The 20751-nt window shown below is 40.2% G+C and overlaps 1 protein-coding gene across 2 annotated transcripts in view; it reads right to left on the bottom strand.

Annotated features, from left to right (window-relative positions):
* Positions 1–9929: 9929 nt before the first annotated feature.
* Positions 9930–20751, bottom strand: part of cpne5b (copine Vb) — a 120836-nt gene continuing 110014 nt past the window's right edge. For both annotated transcript variants that reach the window (XM_071525624.1, XM_071525625.1), the window contains 4 exons: positions 19029–19131; positions 13846–13903; positions 12875–12948; positions 9930–10121 (listed from right to left, as the gene is read on the bottom strand). In XM_071525624.1, the coding sequence (XP_071381725.1) occupies positions 9930–10121; positions 12875–12948; positions 13846–13903; positions 19029–19131 (427 nt within the window). The remainder of the gene's footprint in view (positions 10122–12874; positions 12949–13845; positions 13904–19028; positions 19132–20751) is intronic.

Raw genomic sequence — 20751 nt, 5'->3', positions numbered from 1 at the left:
TGCTGCATTCAGGTGATATATCGAAATATCGGAAGCTGCTTGCATGAACGACCCAGTGACGTGGTAAAACTGATGTGAAAGTCTGTAGTTTCTATGCTTGGTCGATATGATAATGAATGAAACCATAATTTCCATGCTTGATGCGCATTATTTCATTGTCATTCTGCTGCTGCAGCAGCACAAAGTGGTTATGTGATTTCTAAAATAAAATAACAATCACTGAAAATCTGCTTTGGAACAGGGTCCCCTTTGTTATAACCAAAAACCGCTTGAATATGCGTGATATGTGTCATATGGAAATATAGACGCTTACGAGGAATTAGGATCTTATGAGGAGCGAGCAGCTATTATTTTAGGCTATGTTATTGCTTGGCCTTCTCTGTAAATGATTCGTGTTGATGTAGCTATGTTTTTTTTCACTTTTTGTTTAACGTTTATGTGCCGTGTATTTTTGTGCACACATAGGCTACACGAATTCAGTGGTCCTCAGGAGCCAGAGTGCTGGTTTTCATTCTAGCTGTCTAACCAGGGACTATTTCACAGCTGGGATGCCAGGTGAATGTACAGAGCACAACGTTGCTCTGTGTTGATTTCTAAAACAAAACGATGGCCACCAAAAACCTACTTTTGTTACAAGGTCCATTTTGTTATTTCATTTGAATGCGCGACAAGTCGTTTTTACGAGACTAGCGTTCTCGGAAGTACGAGCTTACGACGAGCACTTGAAGGCAGCATAAACGCCACACCTTGATCGTATCGATCAACAGTCCACTTCACCAGTTCACACTATACTGTACAGTGTGAACTAGTGTACCACTTCCATGGTTCACACTGCGTCTCAGGGCGTTCCAATTAAAACAGCCAAAGGAATAGAAGACACCAATCAAACTCTATCATATCCTTCTGTCCTTTACAGGTAAACAGAAAGGCTGCTACCTCTCTCCATACGACATGGTGTCTGGCGGCCTGTATTAAGATTAATAAAAAAGTACAGGACACCTTACCAGCCTACTTTCAAGTAACAAATACAGTTTGACAAAAAGTTTGACCCAGTTGTGTCAGCTGATGAACTGAGAAATGTCTGAGGAGCTACGTGAAAATAGCCTGCAGAGGCTGCACAAAGTAAACTACAGTGGAACACACACACACACACACACACACACACACACACACACACACACACAGATCCCTCTCACCAGCTTTGTGTGTATTTTTATCTCCAGAAGATGGCGACATCCTACTCCAGATGATCTTCTTGTTGAAAACTGCCCCACCCTGGCACACACACACTCACACACACAGAAACAATATGATTGAAAAAACGTTGAAGTTGATTATCAAAACAATTATATTTTCTCCATAACTGCACCCACAATCTGCATGACGCATATTCATATTTATAATTACAACAGATGTGTATAATGGTACTCATGAGAACCTAACATGCACATACAAGCACCTGGCATGCTCACATTACTGTCCAAATGCACACAAGCACGTGAGGACACACAAACACCCTTTATTTATGGTGAAAGGACAGTGACCACTCTTTGTCCACCTGACCAATTCAATCAGCATGTTTCTTCTCCCTCATTTTCTCTCACTCACTCACTCACTGAGACACATGTGCACATGCATGTATGCCTGTATGTGCACATTCACTCAAACACACACACACACACACACACACACACACACACACACACTGGCAACTGGTCCCTGAAAGTACAACAAATTCAGTGCATTTTGTTCTTCTGTTCTGTTCTTGTTTTTTTTCTGTCTGGGCTAAAACGCAGGTCACTTCACTTTAGTAATCTGTAGTAGTCTGGGAGTCAGTCACATATCTTCCATTTCCTCAACTAGACACAGTTTTGGCAACTTACTCTGACCCTTACAGTGGTGTCAAAGTGTACCTCTGATGGTATTGTTGTAAGGGGCTCTGTTATTTAGTCTCAACAGCATTCCTCTCCCCAAAGGTCTGAGATCTCTTGGTTTAGCAGGATTTTCTCTGTGGAATAAGAAGACCAAGCTATTTGGAACTTTGTTGTTCTGCAACATTGTTCCGCAACAATATTGTAGCACTGTGTGAATTAAAAAACTAACAGTAAAAGGCTGCTCAGTAAGCCTTGTGCCACTTAAGTGCTTGAAGCAGAGCTCTATTGTTGTATTGTATCTAATAATTTCTGGCTTGGAGCGTCAACAAAATATTCAGTCACTCTTCTCCCTATACAGCAAGTCCATGAAATGTGGAGATCAGCAAGGCTTACACCCAACCAAATCAAATCAGAATTCAGTGGAATTTAATACATTACACTTAAAGAATAATGGAGAGACTGTACCTTGTGATTCTCTCACGATTTGTTGAAATTATTTGTGTTGGGATAAAGCAGATTACTGTGACCTCCCACAGAAACGTCCAAAATACAACCAAGATCGAGACAAATTAGTTTCTAGTTTGAATAAAGACCAAGACACACATGGCCAGATGTTGCTCATTCATAATGCATAGATATCTTCAAAGAGAGAGAGAGAGAGAGAGAGAGAGTGTGTGTGTTGAGATTGCATTTGCATCTGCCACCGGCTTGTCACCTTCATTTAGACATTATTTGTGAGGTCTTGTTCTCTGAACTAAATGATGACAACGCATCTGTCACAACTGTGTGAAAACTTCTAACTTATACAGTATATTTGTGGCCTCTACAGTTCATGGTGCCCTGACTGGTGTGGCCATTCACAGTGGATGAGATACCGTACTGAAGGTAGAGACGTTATAGAGAATGATTCGTTTGTTTGGAACTGGCTTGGCGTTCCCTGCTGTCTTAGCAGTGTATCAATGTATTGGAATGGGGAAGAGTCTAAACAGGCTAAAGGGCCACTGTTTAGAAGTATAGTGTCTATACTCAAGCTACTGAGCCGAAATGGACACCTAAAGAAGCACAATTGGTTCACAGACATTGGAATATTGTGGGGCAAGTGCATTAGCACCACTATTGTTAAGTCTGGAAATTATCAGTGGTAATGTTGTGGGCGAAGTGTAAGCCTATAGGTGCAATGTACTAGAGTACTGGAGTGTAGAGCAGTGCGGGTGCAGAGGGGGTGGCTCTGTGGTGCCAGAATTTACTATTTAGACTCCTAGAGTCAAGTCAGGTTATTTGTGTAGCCCTTAATCACAGTCTCAAAAGGCTTCACAACACCCACATGATGAAACAATAAATTAAAATAATACACCCCAACCTCAGACCCTCAATGAGAACAAGGAAAAACTCCCATGAAAACCCCATTAGGAAAGAAACCTTGGGAAGGCCCTCAAAGGGAGGAATCCCCCCTCCAGGACATGCAATGGGTGCTAGGGGTAAGGTAAAAAAGATAAAATCTTGGTACATTTTTTTTTACATAAACAAAATACACAGAATAAACAGAATAAGAGCACAGATCTGGCGTAGAGTGTATCAACACCAACTCGATCACCATTGTCATTGTCATCATCAAGGTCATTGTAAGGACACCTGGAAGGGCCATGCAGGGGTGTCAGCATTGTCTAGTCTAACCTTACTCTATGAAGAGACTGAGTCACTCCCTGTAATTGAGCAAAGCTTAGGTTGGCCAAATGATAGTGAAAATGAATAGGTTTTTAACCTGGATTTAAAGACATCTGTAGAATTTGCCTCTCTAATTGCAGCTGTAAGAGCATTCCAAAGAAAGGGAGGGCAATAAGAAAAAGCTCTGCTACCTGAAATTTTCTTTTTGACTGCTGGAATATATCTAGAGGGCTGTATAGCTTCATTTACTGGCACAGCAGAGGCTTAGTGCTGCTCACCATTTACTTGGAACGTTGCAGCACTGACAACTGGAAGGCTCTTGTCCCACAATTCTTGGCACTACAAAAGCTACGGTGCTTGTATAGCAGAATTCAAATAAACATCTCCCCTCTTAATTTAGATGTCCTTGTCCTTCCTCTAAAGCTTCTCAAATGCAAATGAACTGCCTCTCACATGAACTTCATTAACTACAATAACCCTGGGCGGACTACCTCAAACCCTGTCGGTTCACCTGGTATATAGAGTTGAGCGTCATCAACGCTAGAAGGGGGTGTCAGTACACACTGGGTGGTGCAGTTCAATTTTGTTATCAAAAATGACGCTTGTGCCTCTGCCTACTCAGACCACGTCTTAGTGCAGGTGCTGGTGTTCTGTGCTATTTTTGTGGCTGGATGAAGATTTCGTTTTTTGAGTAGGGCCTTAATCATGCTTCTTAATATTAACCATTGGGGGCCCTACAATTTGAAAAAAAGTTATTTCAAAAATATTTCTAGGGAGTGGATCAAGCATGCAGGTCGTTGGTTTTGAGGGCAGTACTAACTTTGAAAGTGTCTAGGAATCGAATTTGAACCACTAGAGTATGCAAATGACCTGAGAAACATCAACTGAGCTATTCAAGGTGGGAGGACTATACTAGTGACCTCACCTATGATCTTACGAGTGAAATTTTTTTTGAAGTTGTTGGCAGAGGATGGAGAGCCATTTGTAGGGGAATGGTTTTTTTTCTCAAATAGAAACGCTGGGTTGTTTTTATTGGCATTAAATTTGCAGTTTTGTCCATGAGTGTATAGTTCAGTAGGGGTGTTGTGGGCCACATCAAAATTTGATGTGAGGCACTTATTTGGTAACCCCAATGAAAGCCAAGTATGCTTTCTGGCAGTAGTGAGATAACTGTAAATATCCAAACTGCTTCTGCCATTGCTATCTCCTGTCAGTATGGGGGAGACTCCACACAGTCGACACCGCAGCAGCACCTGGATCAGACTACAGCGCCCACTGGCACAGAGAGGTCAGGGGCCAACTTGCTCTCCTGTGCCAAAGCATGGGGCACCGCCTGCCATGCATCAGACAACACTTACAGGGGGCAAAGTGCGGGTCTGGTTGCATTAAAATAGATGTGACAAACTATTTGAGGTGTTAGATTTCTGTGAAACACCCTGAATGCCCTGAGCGGAGGCAAACCCATTAGCAGGAACTTGATATTAGGAGGCTGCTGCTGGAGGTGAGATTGCCAGTTTTAACTGTGTATTTTTTATTTTTTCTGTTTTTTTTATCATGTTATCTGTTGCAAATAAACAATTAAAAACTGAAATTAAACTATCCTATCAATCAAAACAAATTTATTAAATAATAATGTTAGATTGATTAGATTGGTTGGCTACTTACAGTACACTTTGTTAGTTCAGTTAAATGATGTACTCCAAAATTGTCACAGTTATGAGCTACCTATTATTTTGTTCCTAAAAGTTTGAAAATCTTATGAGTGGATAGACATTTTGACTGGCAGGGGCAAAGCAACAAAGGGCACTGATGCACGAAAAAAATATATTTGGGGAGGGGTGGAGTAGGGTACACTGGATATTCTTACATGCTCATTAATGTTTCTCAATCTCTCTGTATTACAGTATATCTCCTATCCCCCCTGTGATTTACATAATTATGGTAGGTAGTTACTTGCAGAAACTTCCAAAATCACTCCTCTTTTCCTCCACTACCTCCTTCTTTCTTCATGACCCAGAAACTAAAGATGCTACGGAAATCTCCTCTGGAGTATGTTCAAGTGTTTCCCTTCCAGGAAGTAAATTACATGATTGCTTGACTTTTGGCCGGCAAAACCCAATTAATTGCCATGTTTTTCAGATATGAGATGATTGGATGTTTAATGAGACAATCATAATTTTTAGAATGTTATTTATTGATACAAATTTTGAAAATCTTAATATATTAAAGTGACATCTCTTCTGTAAGCACTGAAGCTGAATTTCCCCCACTCTTGGCTTCTCCTTCCTTCCTTTCTTCCTCAAGCAACTACCACTTGACTCTCCATTTGACTCCAATGAACTCCAATGGACTCCACCTCCTTTCTTGAAAGCATTTTTGAAATTACTTTTCTTGCTGAAACATAAAGCGATGATGCACTCTGGTAACCTCTTTCCACCAGAGTGGCTACACCTTCATGGAAGTGCTACACAGATCTAAGTGAAGATGTTGTCTGGTAGATGCCATGTATAATGTCATCTAAATCTATAAAATATATTAATGAACACATTAAAGGATGGCACCTTTTGAGTGGCAGAGCAAAGGGCAGTGGTCCAAACCCCCTTTGGGTCCTAATCTCTGCACATACCTGTTCCAGTGTGTGATAACCTTTATTCTAACAAAAGATGGCTGTACCAATTACTGGAAATTCTTGCAAAATTAATTTAAATCTACCAAGGATGTCAGTAATTCAGGATTGCACGTAAAGTGCAAAAGACACTGTGTGTGTACTGTACACACACAGTGATGTTGTAATGCAAGTACGCTATGAACAACTGCTTTATAGTAATTCATTTAATATCGGAGCATGCAGACACAGTGATACTTGGTGAATGTCACCATCAATCTACCTATAAGCAGGTTTGGGTCGTAATAGGATAAGGAACGTCATACAATAATCTGATCAAAAAAGAAAGTGAACTTGATCCTATATTTTCCGATGTTTGCAAAAACATGTTTTTACATCAATTAAGTGGTTGTAGATTACATAGTGAGTGATTACAATAATGCTTTATCAAAGCAAAGAAATCATGTTTGTAGATACGAATAAGGAACAGACTGTCTAATTTCATGCTCTGTCCATTTTGGCAGTGAAGTAATCCAGTACTAAATCAAAATAATCTTATTGCTTGGCTGAATTGGAGTAATGCAATGGACCATCTTAGAGATCACAATAATAAGCAGGTAATCAGTAATATGTAACCTGACTACATTTTCAAAGTAACTTTATCATTGCTGCTTTTAAGCAAGAGGTCAAATTGGAACAATACTGAAATCAAAATATAACTCTCCAACAACTTTTATAAAAGTAGTCATTTTTTAATTAATTTTCATTTAAGGCAATCCAATACAAAGCATTTCACAACCCACCGTATGACAACGATCATGTACAATAAAAACCCGTTAAAAGAAAAATAGGGAATCATGCAAATTAGAAACCCAAGAGATATAAACGACAAAGATAAAAACGGGGATTAGACAAAAAAAAAAAAAACAAGATTTAAAAAACTTGTTAACTGAACATGCTAATTAGCTACAGTTCTCACCACTGGTCAGAAAATTGCCAGGCACAAGAGAGAAGAAATAGCAAACAGTCCACAGAGCTTGCTGCCATGTTTGGCACTAACATGCATGTAATCCGGTTGGGCTGGTCACTATTTTACAGATGATGGCACTGTCTACAAAACACTCTCATTATACCCCATGTTTAAGTATAGATGCAGTCAATCCATCATACCTATAGATCTTGGCTTGAAGGAGAGGAGATGTCACCATAATGACATACAGCAAGAATGATGGCTTATCATACACATTCCAGAAAAAATAAATATCTTCAATACAATAATATCCCCAAAAATATATAAAACATATACAGTAAAAGCACTCCTCTCAAGGATAAAGTGCCGTTGGGATCAATATGCAAACCAACTCTTAGACACACTTTACAATCTAATGTAGGTCCACACCCATTTATGTTTTCACTGTTATTCTTTCATCCTAACCTACCCCACACTACACAAACATGTACAAGCAAATTACAGTTTATTGTTTTGGCCACCATTAACTACATTTCTGTCCACCACCTTAGAACCGCACTTGTCTACCTGAACTGCTTTTGAATGCAATGGGATGACTGGATGAGATGGACTGGCTGCCTTTCACATTATTAAGGCCTTTGTTGAGGATGTTAGTTTTGGTTGCTACATTACAGGCGTTTGGACAGAACCTTTTCCTCGATCTCATCTTAATTGTTTCTGCCTAACTGTGTCAGATCAAAGGGATAGGACACCCTCCGTTTTAGCCTCTCTCTGTTTTGAGTGGAATGGAACGGGGTTGGTAACATGTATGACGTTTCAAAATCACAGCACCACCAAAACATCATCATTCAAATAACATAATTTCAACCGCTAGTGGTTGATACGATCACACATAATCCAGAAAGCAAACATTATGCAGTGCAATGTCAAGATATTAGGGGTCAGGATGTATGTGTTTCATTTTAAGATTGCCCTGAACATTGAGTAACGTAAGTAAGTAAGAAGGTGAGTTTTTCCAACAGAAGCTATTATTTGTTAGGGATGGTCCCATCCCTAACAAATAATAGCTTCTGTTGGAGCAGAAAGGCTATTTGATGTAGATAACATGCTATGACAATTGTAAACAACCAATGAGAAAGTATATGGACTGGAAAGAAATATTGCAATTGTGACTCGAGCAGAAACATTGTGAATTGTCTCTTGGTCAGATGACAGGAATGATGGGAGAGAAAGCAAAATTGGAGTGGTATACTATTATTAATTAATTAATTATTTATTTATTTAACTAATTAATTACAATGTGCTTTTGTCCTAAATATATGCTCTCTTTGAATGGTTGGACAGGTTTTAGTTCTAGCTACTGTATGTTCCCAGTGTGCTTACTGACTGATAATAGAAAAACCTCCCATTGATTTACATGGAACATAACATCTTATTATCTCTGATGTGCATTTTCGTAAGGCGACACATCATAGGAATGTCAGGGACTGTTGTTTTTATAACATTGTGCAAGGATGCAGGGTGCATCCAAAATTACCAGCTTCTCAATTGATTGTGTAAAACTGGACTGGCTGCTTGGAAGCCGGTTTGTTTCTGTTTTGGTTTATTTCATTCTCATAGTCAGACCAAACTGACCTTATAGAAACTGGCTTCATAGCATGCTAGAGAAAGCTTATCACAAAGAAGAAACAGATGTTAAATAAAATGGATAATGCTATTGTGCAATATCTTGTCTGATGGGAATTGAGCCTTACTGGATGAGAACCTCAAACAAGTCTATATCAAACACGGTGGATTTTACGATGGATTGCAACTGAACTACAAAAGATCTTTGACTGGAGTTAAAAACTGATGCCCTTTGTTCAAAGATGATCCAATAGCAGCACTCAAAGGGATTAAATATGCTGAACCTGGTGTTAACATAACCATAATTCTAGTCCTTGGTGTGGAGTAGAGAGACAGATCGTCTTGTGCTTTTATAAATATTTTGTAATCAGTTCAAAATAATTGTTAACCACTCCAAAGAGACCCAAAATGGATTAAGTTTATGGTACTCAAATACAAATTTATCAATTTTCCATGCCACTTTGAATAACATTTGAGAATAAATACTGGAATATGGGGAATTTAATTCTCATACATTGTACAACATGCTTTTATAAACATTTACTTAATAAGGAAGAGAGGAGTGATACCTCATGGTATGAAAAATCTGATTAATGTTCAAAGTAATAAAACAAACTGTGCAAACTACACACTTGTAGTTTTTCCTCCATCATATTTGATGCAATAGCAAATGTGTAAATAATCCCAAAATGCAAAACAAATTCCAGAAAGGGAAAGGTACCTAAAAATATCACTGAATTAAGCCACACCAATGACTGACGAGCAAGGCTTAGGTCAAAGTTCAAATGAGGGTGCATTTGTCCTGAAACACTTATAGAAACAACCACAGACAGGCACAAGTTTGAACCACAACATGACCTTTTGAACCAACCTGCTGTCAAAGTAGACATGAAACAGTCACTGGCCCATTGTTGATTAAAAGGCTTTCACCCACAAGTCCTGGTACATTAACAAAAGTTTGCAGTCTCTCTTCAAGAGAAACCAAACAAATGGATCAATCACAGAAAATAAAAACGTAACGCTGCTCCAATAGTCACTGGGAGGATACGGCACAAAACTCAACGGCCATTTCCTAGTACGTCTCCTCCTGTTTACACCACAAACAGGAGGTAGAGAGTTCCCACTGGATCCTGAGGGGCGGCTGCATGCTGCCTCCTGTCAGTCCTCAGTCAAAGCGAAGAGGAGGGGTTCAGATCTGTGTGTGGTGGTGTGTGTGTCCAGGTGGTGTGTAGGGGGGTGGCGCCGGGTTGGGTTTGATCCCCCGGCTCTTCATGTAAGAGATAAACTGGTCGGGGATCTCTGCTAGCACATCTTTAGCCAGCCGTGCCATGCTCAACACGTGGTTGCCTGTCCGGTCCATGTAATCTCGGAAGGGGACAAACTGAAGCAGAAAAAAAGAGACTATAAATACTGAACTATAAACATTCTTATGAAAATTAATAACTTCAATATCTTTATCTTGTATCCAGACTTATCAAGCTTATTTTAGGATTTTTGTTTTGTGAAATCATCTTACTGCACTGGCAGATAATTTTAATGGTTTCAACAAATTTGACTTTTTTCAGGATAATGTAACTTGTCTCAGGACATTTAGTTGGTAAAAGTGAAACTGTCATGGAGAAAGTTTCTCGTTTCAAGATTTTCTTCATTGTTTTATGATGATTTCTTGAAAGAAGTCATATTGGCATGTATCGAGTGAAATTTATTGAAACCAGCAAGATTATCTGCCAGTGCAGTGAGATAATTTGACTAAAAATATCACAAAATAAGCTTGATAGGTCTGGAAACAAGATAAAATCACTTGACAACTTTCCATTTCTTGCAGTGTGGATGAAGAATGGTGTGATTTGATAAATAATCCAAAAGGTTAAACCTGTTCATTTTATTCTCATAATAAAATCATCAAAGTCTTAACAGGCCCCGAGGAAGAATTAGGTGAACCCATAGTACAGGAACATTAAACCTCATTTGACAGCATACAGTAAACTCTAAAGGTTGGTCCGTCTCTCACAATGTCATCTCACAATAGTTCTTTGTCTTTGGGCAGCAGGGTGCATTAACGAGGGATCATATCTGAACCGGGGGGCCCGAGTTCAAACCCTCATGTTGGTGAACATTTGTCAACCCCTACCAGCTTCAAGATGCTCTTCTGTAGCTGATCCTGCTTTCTGAACTCCCTGAGGAGCAGGCAAAAGGGGGAAAGCGGAAAGAGAGTTTTCCAGCTCAAAGCTAGCATGCTACTGTCATCATACTTCAAAAGAACAGCAGGTAATTTTCCAGTGCTGATTTACCATATTACAAAATAGGTGTGAATGTGAGTGATTGTCTGTCTATGTGTGTTTACCCTGTGATCTCCTTGCCTTCCACCCAATGCATGCTGGGAGAGGCTCCAGCTCTCTGTGAGCAGGAATAAGTGGGCAGACTAGCTTTGAGAAACCCCGCTACTGGAGGGCCCATGTTTGTATTATTTGTCATATCACACCATCCTTTACCCATGCTACAACTCACTCATTCACTTACTCCTTTTTTTGTCACTAAATAAATAAATAACAAGATAGCTAACTAGCTAAATAGATAGATTTAAGATGACTAAAGATCCAACATTTAATCTGACATCTGTTGCATAAAAATGTCTTACTCGTAGTTAACCTGAGACAGATTCTGTCAGATATGTTGTAAACTGTGAGAAAAACAAGACACTAGAAAGGAGAAAAAACAGGCCACCATATACACTGATACAAAATAAAGCCTCTATATTTATTTGTAGTAGTGTGGAGAAAGTCTAGTCCAATCCATGTATTTAATGAATAAGCTGAAATTTAAATGGAAAAAATAGCCAGCGAATTTTAGCAAGCTAATTAGATTCTTTGGTGGTGGCTATTGCTGGTTTGCATGACGATGTTACTGTACATTCAAGATTAATCTCAATGCACTCTAATTATATCCATAAGCAATGTGATATGATAGCATAATATAGCACCTTGCATATATAGCCTATAATAGCATAATTACAATAGCATCAAAATATTCTTACTGGCAACAAAAATAGGTTTGAGAAATGCTACATTTCTTATATGAGTATTTATCTTAACTCACGTTTAGCCAGGGGGAAGGATGGCTGTAACTTTTCTGGCTCAAAATACTAAAACTGCATCAGACTGGTCAAAGCCAAACTAAGGATTAGAAATAAATAGGATTGAAATAAATGTAGGGAACTGGTCTATTTGAAAATGTTCAAAAGGTCAGTGGAGTGGACCTTATAGGCCCAATCAAAAGACTGATTGACTACTGTTTTTAGCCAGACTTAACATAAGCAAAGGCACTGTATGTTAAATCCAAAGCTTCGTCTGTTATTGAAAAACTTTACATGACTATAAGAATTACAATGATTCGGTATTGGAATGCAACTGTTTGAAAGCGTCACTAACTCTCAGTTTAAAAGTTTATCTCTTGGTTTGTATTCTGTAAATCCCATTATGTGTTGCAAGTGTGCCAGGCAGAGAAATATCAAACATCAAATGTGAAACCGTTGTGACTCAGCCAGGTGTTATCGAGCATCTCAGTGTAAGAGTTAGTTACAACAGCTTGATCATTCTGTGAGTGACACAAATATGGTCCTACTGTGATGCATGATATCAAGATTTCTTAACATGCTTATTTCCATGGGAATTTAGGGGAGCCTCACAGATGTCCTAATCTGTTAGGAGTTGCCAACAGATGGTGTTTTGAGACAAATAGGCATTTGTATGTACCAGTGCAAGAGATATGTATGTAAAACGTATAATATGACAATATTTACTTTTCTTATCTGGTAGCCACAGATTAGTCAAACTTGAAAAGTGTTTATTGTATTCAATATCAGCTAGGCAGTACAGGTATGTCCCTTTACAGTCCCATCCCTTACAAAAACAGGCAAAGAGTCTGCCTACTTTAAACTCAAATCAAGATTCCTAGGAGTAATTCTGTGAACTTTGATAGCAACAGGCTTTGACTCTGTTGATAAATCAGACAACACACTATTGCATTCCTGTTGCATTGCAATGGAAAGTCTGTTTTTGGTTCCATAAGCAGCTGCACTCTAGATATGTGCAGTGATACGGTGGAAGTTTCTTCCATGCTGTAAAGGGCAGTCACCTGAACAATGTCTCTCTCTGCCAGCTTCCCTCGGGATGAGATCCTGATGTCATCGCCATCCAGCTCCACCATAGCTTGAAGACACAAGTACACACACACACACATGCACACACACACACACACATGCACACACACACACATGCACACACACACACACACACACACACACACATGCACACACACACACACACACACACACACATACACACACACACACACACACACACACGCATGCACACACACATGCACACACACGCACACACACATGCACACACACACACACACACACACACAGAGACAAGTGACAAGTATAAGCAAAGGAAGCTGACAATTTTGACATCCTGCTGCTGCAAAGATACAGCTGTATCTACTGCACCATAGCTCATACCTTTTGCTTTAGCAAGAGTTAGGATGCTCTGCCACATTTCTAATCTGTCTTTATAACATGACTAATCAACAAATAAGTCCCTTATCAGGGTCTCTGTGCAATTAAGACACAGTACTTACTACTCTCAACACTACAAACCCAGCAATTAACCTCAGCCACTTCTTATACAATTATGCCTGCATCCACCTACGCCTGCCCTCTTCTACTGAATCAAATGAGTTTCTAATTTTCTCTCGGGTATTTCTCTGAATTATTGCCAGAGAGGTTAGTGCTGGCAATTACAGTACCAGGCTGTGAGTTCTATAAATTAAAATGTAAAACATGGCTCATGTTTTAATCAGTTAGCGGACTTTATTAATGTAGATGGCAAAAATATCTAATTGTTGAGCAAGTTTTAAACAGTTTGTCAACAGCACTGACCACAGACCTTTCAGCCCCATGCATGTACAGTAACACAAGTCAGTTTTGTGGATTTTTACATATTTTACTATTCATTTGTGACATGTGTCTACCATGCGAAATGACCTGAATGTGTAGCAATTACATTTATGCAGCTATTAAAAAAATAAATAAAGCACCATACCGTCAAACTCAGCCTGACCCACTCCAACTATGATGATGGACATAGGGAGCTTGGCACCCTGCAGAGAACCAAAGAAAATCAACGAAAACCAGTGACCATCTATCCAACATGGTAAAAGCTTGTTAGAGTGAAATGTACTGACTCTTAACATCGTTCTCTCTCTCTTCCTCACTTTCTCTTACTCTTAGAAAAACACTCATACACGCCCCTCTCTTCTGTTCAAGAGAGGAGAGAGAAGTTTGTCCTCATTACCACTGACCTGTACTGCTCATTAGATCAGACTCTGTGGCAGTTACATGCTCACCCAGGTAGGTTACAACCACACTAATGTTCCGTATCACCCTTTAAGTAGCTGAATGACCATTAAGTATGAATAGGCCTCCAGAGAGAGAGAGGGAGTCTGAGAAAGCGAGAGAGAAAATTAGATGCTAATGTGTGCCAAGCACTGTCTTAGAGACCAGTCTTCCTCAAGCAAATATCAAACTATAAGACAAATCGTTACAAAATTAAAATCAGCATCAAATTTACCCTTTGAAATGACCAGAGAGGCTGTGAATCCTCAACAGAAGGTTGTTGTCTTTTTGTCTCTGTTCATAAGAGCCCAATCCTTATCCCCAGATGTTTTTTTGTCCTCAAATCCAATTTTCTGCTGTATCAGTGTCCCCTCCTACCCTCTTATCTGGAATAGACACCCTGCGTTTGCTCACTGAAGGCTGGTTATTAGGCTGGTGAGTGGAGATCCCATTCATTGACAAGACTAACTGTATCCCATGAGATGCCAGGCCAAAACAGGTCAGTAGTATCAGTACTAAAGCTGTTTTGATATCTAGAAACCAATCTAACCATAAAAAATACTGTAAAATATTTTCACACACACACATATGATGCAATCGTATCCACAGAATTCGCCGCCTGGATTGGTTACGGTCTGGAGTTGAAATGCTGAAGTGAAAAATGACACCTTCAAAGAACCATCTCTTGACAATACAGACTGTGAGAAGTTGGTTGAGGATAAAAGGAAACATTTGTCCACAGGGAGAGAGTGGTAAATCTGTTGACAGACGCCTTGATAAGGTCTTACATGGCAGAGGATGGACGGCGGCATTTGTGAGCTGGGAGAGGAGAGAGAGAGAGGAGGAGGTGCCAGCTTCAATCACCACAGCGACCATCCTCAGTCGCCCTACCAGCCACTCCCAAGACACACCTCGAGTCAAATAACACCGCAGTCATTTTCATAACTGTAAAGGTTAACTGTCACTAAGCCAAAACAATAAAAAAGATGGAAAGACAATGAAATCAATTAATTATACAAACGGGAAAGAACAAGAGAAGCATGTAATTTGTGATAGGCTGCGACCAGCTTGGCGCTTTGAGAAAGACCAGGCCAGCCAGGACGTTTGGAGGGAAAAGCCAGATCAGGTGGGGGTGGGGCTTATCAAAGGAACTCAGTATACTGCTTGGTATTTGCAAACAGTGGTCTACATACACATACACACACACGCACACATACAAAATCTCTCTCTCTCTCTCTCTCTCTCTCTCTCTCTCTCTCTCTCTCACACACACACACACACACACACACACGCACAAACACACACAGGGCTACATACACAAAGAGAGAGAGAGAGAGAGAGAGAGAGAGAGAGAGAGAGAGAGAGAGTTCAGTGTATTGAGTCAGTTGCGACAAGTATTCATTTTCATGATGATCAATCCTTAACTATGGGTGGCCATTTTATAAACTGCCATGCCTTCCCTGCACAGCACCACCACCAACATGCACATTAGGCTGCAACTGTTTAAAAGAGCAGAGGCCTACATGTTTTGGAGGCCAGCATGCATGAAAAAATTATGCTAAATTGAGTCACTCGAGATCAGAACCTGGGATCTCTGGCATGGCAAACCCATGCTGTGCCAACTGAGATAAACTCAAAGCAATGAGGCTGTGAGGCGTATAGAGTCTTTCTACGGGATTCTGCAATGGCACATGTTCAGCAAAGTTTTTTTAAATTTTTTGGACTGACTGACCAACCGTCAGAGTGACTTATACTAGCTGCTGGTCGCAGCTAAAAATGCAAACACAACATCTATGAAAAACATATGCACACACATACGCTGTGCCAAATTTTTCCCTTTTGGCAGTAAAAGTAAATAATGCAACCAAATCAGTTTTTTTATTCCCTTGGCAGGATTTATAATTGTTCTAGATCTAATATGAGAAAATGTGGGAGTCTTATCAATATAATTAAACTGTTGAGATACTCTGACTTGCATTATGTGCTAAAAATGATTTTGTTTAAATTCTGCTTGAGTGACAGTAACTGCATAGTTGGTTTTGTCTGGCAGGCTATATTAAAGTCTCTTGTTGTAATTTCCAGATAGATGGCAACATAAATGCTCAATGTGAAAGCTGCTATTATGTGTAATGAGTTTTCTGTAGTCACACATTTTCATAAAGCAGTTACAACAAGTGCATTTTTATCTCTGGGACAAGAGAAATGTACCGTGGCAAATCAGGCAACCTCTTCTGCCACAGGGATGAGAGCAGTTTCTGTCGACGCCATCTCAGCCGGAACACATCAACGCGATTATCAGTGTTCAACACAACTCCTGTCACTTCCTGTCCTCCCACGCACGTGCACACACAAACACTCACACACGTGCACATGCACAAACGCACATGTGTGTGCACAGTCACACACATCCACACAGACATCACAACATCAAATGCCACCAAAAATAACCCTGCAATCCACCATGCCCCACTTATGCCATCCCCTGCCACCGTGACTGGCAGCCGAGATCCACTCTAATGAGACAACAAAACAGAGTGTCAATCAACGCTCTTTACCACGACAACCCGCTCTGGATGTGCCGCTTAAATCCAAATGCCACGCATATGCATGCTTTGATGGGAGTGTGTGTTTGTGTGTGTGTGTGTGTGTGTGTGTGTGTGTGTGCATGGGTGGGCGTGACTGTGTGTTGGGGGGCGGGGGGTGGTGGTGTGTGGGGTCGCCAAAGAGGAGTTGTTATTGCAACATTGGGGTCATCTGATCTGAAGCACTTGGGATTCTCTCTCATTGACTGTTTCAGAGCTCAACTCAGGACTTGAAAACTAATTACAACTGGAAGTGGGAGTTAGAATAGCAGTTTCTGTGCTGTTTGTTGGATCAATCAACTGGAAGCATAGAACATCTTCAGAAATAATCACCCATCTGTCAGATAGACAGTCCTTGATCCTTCACAACATGGAGACGAGACTTAAAGGGTTGCATGAGAACAAAGCTTTTAAAACTCGTGTTGAATTGTCACATTCTTTACCCTCCGTCCTTGTATGACAAGCTCAGAAGACAGCAAATCACAATGCCATAATTCAGCCTTAATTATGATGATAAACCTTGAGGTATCTGATGTAGTTTTTTTTAATTCATTATTTCCATTAGTTTTGAAGGTTGTAGTAAGTTGTGTAGTTTTCATTTTGTTCAGCTTTAATAAATTTCATTTCTATTATTTTTCTATTACAATAACATTAGTTGTAACTGTAATTGTCAGTGAAGTTTCTGTATTTATTCATGTGTTTGGGGGGCCCTGCATCAGTGAACCCTGACCTGATTCATGTTGGCAAATGCCCCTGAAAACAGAGAAAGCAAAAAAAAAGAGGAGTGATAAGGAGATGAAGTAAGTAAGACTGACAGATCACAGGCACAAGAAGAGAAAGAAAGAAATCAAAGGCAGCCAAGGATGTTGTTATTGGATGAAGGCTGACAGACGTATGGAGAGAACAGATGAAGACAAAGAGATTTGGATGTGTGAGTGGGAGAGAGATGGATAGAGAGAGAGAGAGAGAGAGAGAGAGAGAGAGAGAGAGAGAGAGAGGGAGGGAGTCTCCGGGTTCAATAGAGTGAAAGAGGCAGCGAGGGACCGTGCCTGTGAGCAGAGGAGGTTTGGTGCTGAGTGATTGACAGGTGGCTTGCCGTAGTGTAGCAGATTCTGTTGTGGCTGATAAACCCCCCTGTTCTCCCACCCTGCCAGAAATGGGTCCATGTTCCTGAAAATATGTGCTTGAGGGGGACAGACACTGCCTTGCCACACATCCACACAGCTCCCAAAATACATCAAAACATCTACATTGACTGTTCTCTCTCTCTTTCTCGAAGACACCGACCAGTGTGAACAAGAGGAGAGACTTATATAACCTCATCAGTCTGTCCTGGCTCGCCCAAGATCCACGCAGAGCAAAGGAAAAGCAGTGGAAGCAGCAAGCATCAGTAGACAGTCGGGGAGCAGGCAGTGAGATAGAGCAGCAGGCAAGATCTTAAAAGGAAGGTGTGGCTGTTCTAATGTTTTGACTAACAGTCGCAAATTCCCTTTAAATCCAGTCTGCTGGGTATTCTGTGCCTGAGGCGGGCTGAGGCAGAGGAGAGGAGAAGAGAGGAGAGAAAAGGAAAGGAAGCCAAAACAACCTGCTATTTAGAGCTGGAAGAAAAAAGTAGTTAGGGCAAGTTTTGGGGAGAGCGCTCAGAAAAAACGCACCATATTGTTTTTGTTACTGGGGCAATAAACTCTTTTCAAGATGTTTTGTCATGGTTTTGTCATGTGCAATCCCTTAGAAATGTATGTCCATTGTACTCTTATTGCTGTTTTCTGTGTGTTTTCTGGCAGAAAAGGAACACATTTGTACCTCAAGGGGTAAATTCACAGCATTTGTACCTTTTAGAACAAGATATTTACCCTGGTCTTGAGCTACTTTCATGCAGCAGTCAAGTAAATCATTAGTCAAAAATGAAGTTGATACATACAGTACATGTGAGTTTTTAGACAGTGATTGTGTGCATCAACCCCCGTGCTTTACAGAGTGGACAACAACTGCTACTGTTAGTCATATGGCTCATGCTTGGTATGACTTGGAGTGGCAACCAAAATGAACATTTGTGGGACATATTTTTCTGAGATGGAATGCTAGAGTTGATCAGAGACATAGTATGTATATCATGTTTAAGACAAGGGTCATTGCACTGGTGGACCTCTTGTATTTCACTCTGGGTTGAAACAATGAATGCTCCACTCAGCAGCACCAGTCAGTTGGAAGGCGTTCCCTCCTAGTTCATGTCAATTAAAACTGAGGATTTCTCCAGCCGTATATACTGTATAAACTCACAATGTTTCCCCCCTTCTCCCATCCTTACATTGACAATGGCCTCTTTCGTCTGAGCCATGTCAGATATGACGCCGTCTGTGATGATAAGGAGAACAAAGTACTGAGAGCCATCCTGCACTGCCGCTGCATACCTACATACACACACACACACACACACACACAGATACAGAGAGAAATTATGGGGTGCATTATAATCTCTTTAACACAAAAACAAATCTCTGACTCGAGTGATGGAATTTTCTAAACATTGTGGCATTGATGTGGCATATAAATCCATGCAAAGTGCATACATCGCTCACTGTCGTGCTATTGTACACACTCTCCACTATATGCAAATTCAAGAAAATGTTTGTTTTCATTACCATGGAGTAGATAACACTCATTATAATGCCTTACAAGTACATATTGACTTACAGACCTGAATAACAAAGTACATAACAAAGCTGGCTTGCACAATTTGATTCACAGATTAATGCCTTTGTTACAATCTCCCTCTCTCTTCCTATTCTGGCTCACCTATTCAGATGCTAAATGCATGGGTCATGCATTCATATAGCTAGGGTGATAAAGTGTGATTCCACTTTATCAGAATGACATTTTTAATTACAACAGAGCCCAGGCATAATCAGATGGGGAATTGTTTTGATGTGGTTCAACAAATGAGACAGAGGGAGGAAGTGACAGTGAGGCGGGTGGGCGGCATAAGCATGCACACACATTCACATAGACAGTATGTCACAGTTTGCATAGTTTGCATGTGTTGTAACGGTGAGTGAAATGTCAGTGTATGTTAGTGGTTACAGTCTCTGTCCCCAACTTTGTCATTTGTTCCATCAGCTAATCAGCCACTCTTTTGAAAGCCATCACCCTGCCTAAACTCATATTCAAGCATGTCACATCCTGTTTATTGTGTCTAGCACAAAAGATACGGCCAACCCACTGGGTCAGAAAATCAATGGAATAGACACGGAAGACTAGGTATCCACAGATAGGAAATCCCAGGAAACCAAGGCCAACAGCCAACAATGCCACTGTGAGTGTCATTTTATGCTTGATGGCTGAAATGCTGCAGATGATCAGTGATAGCCACTGTGTGTATGCAAACATTTTGGTGGCACAAAACCTGTTGCCTCCTGTATTGTTGATGGCAAACAGATCAAATGATATCAGTGTCAGTAGGTCTGCTGAAAAGCAGTGAACGCAGACTCATGTTCTCTGAAGCATATAAATACCACATGCAAGAGGTTTATGTGAGGAACTGTGTGAAAATTGCTGTTTTTATCGTGGTGACTCATTTTTCATATTCTTACTTTGAATGGGAAAAATATGAATAATGCATAAATCATAATGAACAAACCATGAGCGGGAGAAGTTGAAATTGAGCAGAGGAACATAAATTAAAAGAAAAATCACAACTTTTGCTGTGCTAATTCACAAGTTGCAGCAGACCATATCCATATTCATGAGAGAGCTCGAGTGAAACGCAGGAAAAATGTCTGGTAGGTTATGACATTATGAGACTGCTATTGTTTGTTTATTATGTACTTGCATGATAATAAACTTGACAAATAGAAGAGAGAGAGGGAGATTTTATGATCTTATTTCAAAGGCAGTAAAGGTGAAAAATGTTTCTATACAGATCTTTCAGACAACCAAAGAAGAACTCGTTATCTTTGTTACCTTGCCATCTTAATGGGAAATAAATACCAGAAACTAACAATGTTCTATCACCAGCTAACAATGTTCTATCA

This window comes from Centroberyx affinis, unplaced genomic scaffold (genome assembly GCF_046629955.1).
Source record: "Centroberyx affinis isolate AG114_WGS23_722 - 3 ecotype Tasmania unplaced genomic scaffold, CSIRO-AGI_Caff_v1 ptg001311l_1, whole genome shotgun sequence".
NCBI lineage: Eukaryota > Metazoa > Chordata > Actinopteri > Beryciformes > Berycidae > Centroberyx > Centroberyx affinis.
This window is presented reverse-complemented; position numbering and strand designations above follow the sequence as displayed.